The sequence below is a fragment of the Fonticula alba genome (genome assembly GCF_000388065.1).
Source record: "Fonticula alba strain ATCC 38817 unplaced genomic scaffold supercont2.2, whole genome shotgun sequence".
Taxonomy (NCBI): Eukaryota; order Rotosphaerida; family Fonticulaceae; genus Fonticula; species Fonticula alba.
This window is the reverse complement of record NW_009242972.1, coordinates 981420-989602: the sequence shown is the minus strand read 5'-3', so window position 1 is coordinate 989602 and position 8183 is coordinate 981420. Positions and strand designations below refer to the sequence as shown.

General features: G+C 67.4%; 1 protein-coding gene and 1 non-coding gene across 2 annotated transcripts; one reads left to right on the top strand and one right to left on the bottom strand.

Annotated features, from left to right (window-relative positions):
• The first annotated feature begins 1951 nt into the window (after positions 1-1951).
• H696_01246 lies at positions 1952-2024 on the top strand. The gene has a single exon. It is a non-coding gene; the product is annotated as a tRNA-Ala (tRNA).
• A 1352-nt stretch (positions 2025-3376) lies between these two features.
• On the bottom strand, positions 3377-7520 carry H696_01245 (hypothetical protein; the record flags this gene model as incomplete). Its single annotated transcript, XM_009495130.1, has 8 exons — positions 3377-4175; positions 4555-5281; positions 5334-5985; positions 6138-6272; positions 6493-6557; positions 6776-6827; positions 6978-7006; positions 7220-7520. The coding sequence occupies 8 exons, from the start codon at positions 7518-7520 to the stop codon at positions 3377-3379; spliced, it is 2760 nt and encodes a 919-aa protein (XP_009493405.1).
• Positions 7521-8183: the final 663 nt, after the last annotated feature.

Below are 8183 nucleotides of genomic sequence, written 5' to 3'. Positions count from 1 at the left end.
GGGGGGGGGGGGGGGGGGGGGGGGGGGGGGGTTGTCAGGTCCGACTTGTCAGGCCCCCTGGCGCCCTGCGGCCGGGCCCCTGCCGGGAACGGCGGCAATCGCCCGCACGGGAAGGCCGACGACCTCCGGACCGGGGACAGTGTCCAGGAGTAGCGGCGGTGGCACGTCCAGCCTTGAAAAAAGCCCGAAAGAACAAAGCGACCCTTCCGGCCCCCCCCCCTCCCCCCCCCCTCCCATCATCCCTCTCCATCTGTCACATTGCTCTTGCCCGATCACTCGGCCTTTTGGCATGCTGGCTCTCCGGTGCAACAACACGCGCCTGCGCGGCTCTCGCTCACAACACTGCTGGTGAGGGCCGGGCGCATGCCGCAGGAGAGGGGCCGAGGGGCGGGGCGGGGGAGCAGGCGAGGGTGTCACATTCGAGCGGTTAATCAAACGGCCCCGGGGCTGCCAACGTTTGACTGTCACTTGCGGTCGTATATGTGGACCGATGTCCGAGCAGGCGCCCGCGGAGGCCGGACAGACGGGACGCCCAGCATGGGGAGGGGTGCGGGCCGATGCTCCCCGGCAGCAGGCGGGATGGATATACCCCCGGCGCGCAGGGACCATTCGACCACACACACACACACAGAGAGAGAGAGACACACATGCAAGCATGCACATGGCTGCATGGCGGGCGGGGACATCCGTACGCTCGGGGCCGGACAGCGCCATAGGGCACGCCGCGGCCCTGGGAATTATTCCCGCATGCCCTGGAAAACTGGTGGCAGATTAAACAGCAAGCCCCGGCCTCGGTCTCAGCAAAGACGCCCCCGCCTTGCCTGCCCCGAAGCACACCCTATGCCGGCACCATTTGGCCTGGTGACACCCAAGGCGCGATCGGGCGCGCGGACCTTCTTCAAAACACCCAGGCCAGACCTCGGGACCGAAGGCGGCGAAGGGCGGGTGGCCGATGCGGCCGGCGAAATATGGGCGCTTGACTGCCCAGCGCGCACATCACCATGCCCGGGAGGCATACTTCGGCGGGGAGGGGTGAAGGCCACTTGGTGAGGGGGCTGCCAACGTCAAAAATGGCACCTCCGCCCCCCCCCCCCCCCCCCCCCCCCCCCCCCCCCCCTCCTGATCCGAGTCTCCCCGCCGCGCGGCGGCGCGCGGGGGGGGGCGCGCGCCCCCCAGGGGGGGGGGGGCGCATTTGGGGCCGCGGGAGGCGGGGGAGGGACGTCCGGGCCGAAGGCTAGCGCGTGGTGCCCTTGCCCGCGCCCCCGCCCCCCCCCTCCTCGGAAACGAAAGAGCCCCCCCTCCCCCCAAACGGTGGGAGTTGTCCGGCTCCCGTTTCAGCAGCCACCGTCGGCCCGGGGGGGGGGGAGGGGGAGCGGGGACGGGGGCAGTCTGTCTGGGCTCAGGGCGCTGCCAAGCCCGAGACGCGCCGACAAGTCCTTCCGGGGGACGGGGGGGGGGAGTGAAGAAGACCACGGCCGGCGTCGCGCCCTCGAAAAACGAAAAACCCCATCTCGGGCGGGCGCCCACCGAAAATGGGATTGTGGGTGTCGCGTGCGCCGGCGATGGATCCCCCGCCCTGATCGAGGGGGAGGATGGCCCCGGGGCACGAGAAAAATGCCCCGCCGCAGAAACAGCGAACCCAAGTATTGGCGGAAAAAGAAAGCCAGCATTTTGGCGGAGTCTTGACAGATGCTTGCTCACTTTCGGGCCCGCAGACAGGCCGGGCACCTGACGCGTTGGATCATGTGCCATGCGACCCTTTTCCAATTAACGGTCGCCAGTGGCGCACCCAAAGGAGAATGGCCTTTTCCATATTGGCGGGGTCTGATTCGGGGCGGCCGTGTCCGGCGGGCCTGGGCACATGTGAAACCCGCGGCTGACGAACTTCGCCGCGGGTGATGTGGGTGCTGGGTGAAACCTTTAAATCACGGAGAAATCCGACCCTCCCCATGGGGGCGTAGCTCAAATGGTAGAGCGGCCGCTTAGCATGCGGCAGGCAGGGGGATCGATACCCTCCGCCTCCAGATCCTTTTGATGCCGCATCCTTTTGGTCCCCCTCCGGCGCAACACTGGTGGAGGGGTAGCGCGTGCGTTCCCCCCCCCCCTCCCGCTGCCGCTGGTTGCGCTCTTGATCCGAGGGCGAACAGCAGGACGAAACACATTGTATTGGCCTGGAAGCGCATTACGGGGTATATTTGCCCGACGCGGGAACACTGGCAATAGATGCGTCTTTATGTCCCCCGCACCCACCGTCACCCTGGGACCGGGGGGGGGGGGGCAAATGAGGAATCGTCAAACGACGACCGGCACGGGGAATGCTCCTCTCCGCCTTGTTCCCCCTGGCCGAGTAGCAGGAAGTTGCTCCGGAAAACACGCATGACCAATTCGCTGCCCAGGCAGGGGGGATTGGCCTTTTGGACCCTGTGTCCCCTCTGCCCGACCTTGGCTCTGTCCGGCGTTCCTGCTCCTCCTGCTCCCTGTTCGTGCCACCCTGATCTCGCCTGGCGCGGTGCGCGCGCGGGCGCGCGCTGGCCGTGCTGCGGGGCCAGGCGGCGCGCATATGTGCTTGGATGGTATGCATGAACATGTGTGGGTGGGTGGGTGTGTGTGGGGGGGGGGGGGGGGGGGGGCGGGGGGGGGGGGGCGGGGGGGGGGGGGGGGTGGGGGGGGGGGGGGGGGGGGGGGGGGGGGGGGGGGGGGGGGGGGGGGGGGGGGGGGGGGGGGGGAGTGTATGCGGATGAGAGAGGGAGGGGGACAGACAGGGAAGGACCAGGCGCGTCACTCATTTTCCACCGAGCCTCTGTCAGCGCTGCTCAGCAGGAAAACTGACTGCCAAACTAGCTGGAGAGTGGGCGGGGTCCCCTCGCCCTTTTTTCTTTTTTTTGACGAGGGCCTCGCCCGAAGGCGACTTTGCTTTTTTCATCTTTTTCTAGAGCAGCCTATGTCTCGTCAAGGGAGGGAAGGGAAAGGGGGAGGGGGGGGGGGGGGCGCATAGGCACGCGTATCGCACTCGAGCAGCAGGAGCAGCAACAGAGCCGCAAAGGCAAGGGCGTCAAAGGCGGCCATGAGAGAGAGAGAGAGAGAGAGAAAGGGATAGAGAGAGAAAGAGACCAGTCCACGCGCATTGCCTCGCGTGGCGCTGACGACGTGTGCCAAGAGCGGGCAGAGGAATGAAGGGGCTTGCTCCCACCTCTCAGTCTCCCTGCCATTCTCCAATTCAAGCTTCTTCTTCCTTCTATAGGAGACGGTCTCACGAGCATGCCTGCATGCGTAGCCCCCACCCCGGGGGAGGGATGGAGGAGGGAAAGAGAGCGAGAGGGAGAGAGAGAAAGGGAGAGAGAGAGAGGGAGGGAGAGGGGCAAGACGGAAACCCTCTTCACACATCGGAGGAGGCATCGTCGGAGTGGTGGCCGTCATGCTCCGAGGTGAGCGAGGCAACGCCGCTGCTGCTGCCGCCGAAGGTACTGTCAGCCGGGCCTGGAGCGGTCGCCACGGCCCCGAGTCCCGGAGCCATGGAGATATCCTTCGCGCCGGGGCCGGGAGCCGCAGTGGCGACTTGCGGGCCGGGAGCCAGGCATGCCGGCTCCTCCGGATCGTCGGCCATCATGTCGGCGACAGATCCGGGCCCGGCAGTCTCCTCGCTGGAGGGGCCCCTGTGCGTTGATGAGTCATCGGCCGGCTGCCCAGGCGAGGAGTTTGTCTCCAGGTCGCTGCTGACTGCCGAGGAGAGGGAGTGTGTGGTGCCGGGGAGGTCGTCATGTTGGTGCTGCGGCTGCGGCTGCGGCTGCGGCTGCGGCTGCGGCTGCGGCTGCGGCTGCGGCTGCGGCTGCTCGCCATGGGTCGAGGTCAGGGAAGCATCGCATGCCGAAGGGGTGGGGGAGGAGGAAGATGCGGTCATCGGGGCAGAGCCGGGCTGCTGGGGAGGGAGAGCCCCTGCACCGACGGTCCCTCCATGGGGGGAGGACGGCTCGGCGGCGGTGGCAGACGGAGTGCGCGAAGCCGCCACGGTCACCGGCGTGCCATGGTGATGGGAGGTCGAGGAGAGAGGGCCGCCGGTCGTGCTGCCGGGGAGACTGGGAGATGCGGAAGCCGGAGGGCCAGCGGCGCTACTCCGGACCCCGGCGAAGCCGGTGTCAGCATAGAACTTGGCCAAATACCGCTCGCGGTTGGTGAGGCTGTGTGTGTGTGTGTGTGCGTGCGTGCGTGCGTGCGTGCGAGGCTGTGTGTGTGTGTGTGTGCGTGCGTGCGTGCGTGCGTGCGTGCGTGCGTGCGTGCGTGCGTGCGTGCGTGCGTGCGTGCGTGCGTGCGTGCGTGCGTGCGTGCGTGCGTGCGTGCGTGCGTGCGTGCGTGCGTGCGTGCGTGCGTGCGTGTGTCAGTGTTGCTGCAGGAGAGGAGGGAAGGGAGGTGGGAGGAGGGCATAGCGTGGCGCGCGCGTGTGGGTGTGTGCAATAAGGGGCATAGTAGAGAGTGATGTGCGTGTGTAAAGCCAGGGCGAGGGGAGAGAGAGAGAGAGAGAGAGCACGCTCGGGAGCATGGACGGGGTGGGACACGCACAAGCCGATAAATGGCCAGCCAAGAGGACCCCAGAAGGAGATGTGCCCGGTGAGAGAAGCCAGCAGGGCGCTGACCACCCGCCCCCAGTTGGTGTGGTGCTTGCGCATGAGACTGACCAAGGCAATGCCAATGTAGCACATAATCAGCAGGAAGGACTGTCCGGCCACGGCGCGGAACTCCTGGAAGTGCGAGGCCAGGGCCGGGCTGCGCCGGCGCCGGGCCGACCGGTGGCGATTGCCACCGGCCGGGGCCTTGGCACGGGAGGCGGTCCTGGCGGAGCGGGTGTTCCGGCGGGCGCGCTTTTCCGGCACGCGAGCTTCCCCGGCTCCCGGCATGTGGGGGGCAGCACCAGCACCAGCAGCACCGATGGCCGAAGATGACGGCGAGAGGGGGCCATGAAGACCTGCAGCATCGCCGGGGCCCAGGCCGCCAGCGGCCATGGTGGTGGCACGGAGCTCCGGCGAGGAGGCCGCACTGCCCCGCATGACTGGGCTCATGGAGAGGTGGCTGCTCTTGTCGCCACCGGCCGACAGGTCATCGGAGCTGATGGAAACCGACGAGTAGAGGTCGCTAGCGCCATCGCCCGACAGGATGGTGCCCGGCTGGCCGGAGCCCTTGTCAGTGGGGGGGAACTTCTCCGCGGGACCGGTGCCGCCAGCCGCGGCCGGCGAGGAGGTCGAGGAGGAGAGCGACACCCGGGGCATGTCCCGCAGGGGGATGTCGCCAGCTGCCTCGGCACCACCACCATGGTCGTCCTCAGTGAGATCGGAAGAGCACACGTTCAGTGGGGGGGAACTTCTCCGCGGGACCGGTGCCGCCAGCCGCGGCCGGCGAGGAGGTCGAGGAGGAGAGCGACACCCGGGGCATGTCCCGCAGGGGGATGTCGCCAGCTGCCTCGGCACCACCACCATGGTCGTCCTCAGTGCCGGAGTACATGTTGACATCGCCCGGACGCCCGGTGAAGCCGGTCCCCAGGTCGGAGGTGTCCTCGGTGCTGTAGGAGGAGCTGTACGCACAGCCGGCCTCCTGGCAGGGGGAGCTGGAGCCGCGGGTGTCGGACCACCGGTGCGGGCACTGCTGATGGTGATCGAAGTCCTGGCCATCGGAAAGAGAGGAGAAGCAGGAAATCCAGTTGTGGAAGAAATCCACAAACCAATGTCCCGTCCGGCGGCAGGCAACCTTCAGCCTGCTCTCGGCCCCGGTGTCGGGGTGGGTGCGGAAAAAGAGCCGCCGCTCGGCGGGGGCCGCCTTGTCGGAGGCCAGTGCGCCGCCTGACCGACCGAAGTCCGGGTCGAAGTGCGAATACTGCTGCCGGTACAGGCGCCGCGTCATGTATGCCACGAGGATGAGCGGCCCCATGTGGTAGACCATCGAAACGAGGTAGATCAGCTTGTAGGCAGGACCAAACTGGTAGCACATTTCGTAGCCATTCTGGCAGCCGCGAATGCCATGGAGGACAGGGAGCGGGGGAGGGGGGATTGTGTCGGTCAGAGGGGGCCGTGTCGAACGGGTGATCGGGGTGGCGGCGGCGGCGGCGATGGCGAATGGCCGGCAGCAATGCCGGCGAGGCGGCGCAAACGCACCACGATGTCCGGGCCGTTGAGGTGGAAGGCGACGGCGATGCCGGTGACAATCGGGATCGGGAGCCAGTAGATGATCGGAACGATCAGGACGTGGCCAAGGTGCATGCGCTCCTTCATGCGGAAGATGATGTAGATCTGGCCATGCACGCGTGCGCGCACGTATGTGTGTGTGTGTGTGTGTGCGTGTGTGTGTGTGCGTGTGCGTGTGCGTGTGCGTGTGCGTGTGTTTGTGGGAGGTCCCGGGCAACGGAGCAGGGAGGACGAACGTCAGAGGGGCCGGGGCCTTGGGGCCATGCAGCAACCGAATGCCAAAGTGTGCCGGCCAATGGGACCGGAGGCCGAATGGGGTGCGTACCCGCCACATCCGGAAGAAGTAGCTGGTCACCAAAGTCCCGTAGCCGATGGTGTACTGGACGATGACTGCGCGTGGCCGGGAGAAGAAAGCGGCGGAGGAGGGCGGCACGGCGGGGCAGGTGCCGTGGCGCGCGAGAATGTTGGGAGATGTCAGTTCACCGGGGGGGGGGGGGGGGGGGGGGGGGGGGGGGGGGGGGGGGGGGGGGGAGGGGGGGGGGGGGGGGGGGGGGGGGGCGTCGCAGGGCGTTTGCCGGGTGCATGGAGGCATGCCTGCCTAAACGCACAGCCGAGAGTGCAGAACCACGGCCCGGGGTAGGGGAGCACTTGGAAAGTCATCTGCAGGGAGGATGGCCGTGTCAGTGAGGGGGCTCCGGCACAAGTGCAAGTGCAAGTGCAAGTGCAAGTGTGTGTGTGTGTGTGTGTGTGTCCAATTGTTGGGGAGAGAAGGGGAGGGAGAAGGTGGCGAAGGGCCAAATGCATGCATACCATGATGCCGAGGACGACCGTTGTTCCGCCTGGAGAGGCACGAAGCCGGGTTGTGACACACAGACACACACAGACACACACAGACACACACAGACACACACACACACACAGACACACACACATTGGCGTGGGGGGAGGGGAGGAGAACGGTTAGAGCGCCGACGAAAAAGACACCAAGGCGCCATCACGGAGGAGGGGGCGGGGGACACCAAGCAGCAGCATCGCAAAAGCCCGCGACGCACCCGCCAGACCCCAGGTAACCGGGGTCAGCTGCCGTGCACGGAAGGGCGCAAAGTCCCGGCGCCGGTTCCAGATGAGGATCAGGGCCAGCCAATCGACCAGCAACAGGGCATAGATGGCCGCATAGCAGAGGATCGACGCCAGAGGAGGCCCAGCAGCCAGGGCCACCTCGTCAATGAGCGGATCGGTGTGCTGCATCGGGGTGTGCTCCAGGGAAAAGGGCGCCACAATGGCGCCGACAATGATGCTGACGCCGATCATGACCAGCCCGAGGATCGTGATCGGGGATTGCTGGAGGGCCATGATGGTTCAGGGGGGGGCGGGGGGCGCGGGCCTCCAGGGCACAGTGCGTTCGGGGGCACGCACGGGAGGCAGACAAGAACAAAGGAGGAGAGGGGGGGGGCTAGTTGGGGGAGGCGCGCTGAAGGACGTGCAATGGGCTGCGGTGGCACAAGAGAAGGGCCGCGAGAAGGGATGCCGAGGAAGGGGCGGAATAGGCAGGAGGGGGACAGGGGGAGGGGCCCTGAATGGCAGACCGGCAGACGCCCTGCCAGCGGGGGGACCCTTGAGGGTATCCGCCTGGCGTGGTGTCGATGCCGTCAACAACGGCCGGAGCAACAGCGGCAGTGCGGTAGTTCCAGGCGCCGCGAGACTAGTGCAGTAGTCGCAGGCGCAGCAGGAGTAGTGCGGTGGTTGCGGGAGCCGACATGGCAGCAACAGCAGCAGCAGCAGCAGCAGCAGTAGTAGTGGTAACAACAGGAGGCCAGGGGCGAACGTGGGGGCCGAAGCGCTGAGAGGTGTGGATGGGCACGGCCACCGCGGCTGGCCGGCGCAGGGCGAGCGGGCGAACCAGGAGGACCTGGGAAGGCCTCACACGGGGGCGAGGGGGGCCGCCGAGTGAGACAGGCACTCGGCGAGGGCCGAGGGGGGCGGGCACGGGCAACAGAAGGCCTCAGGTAGGGGGGG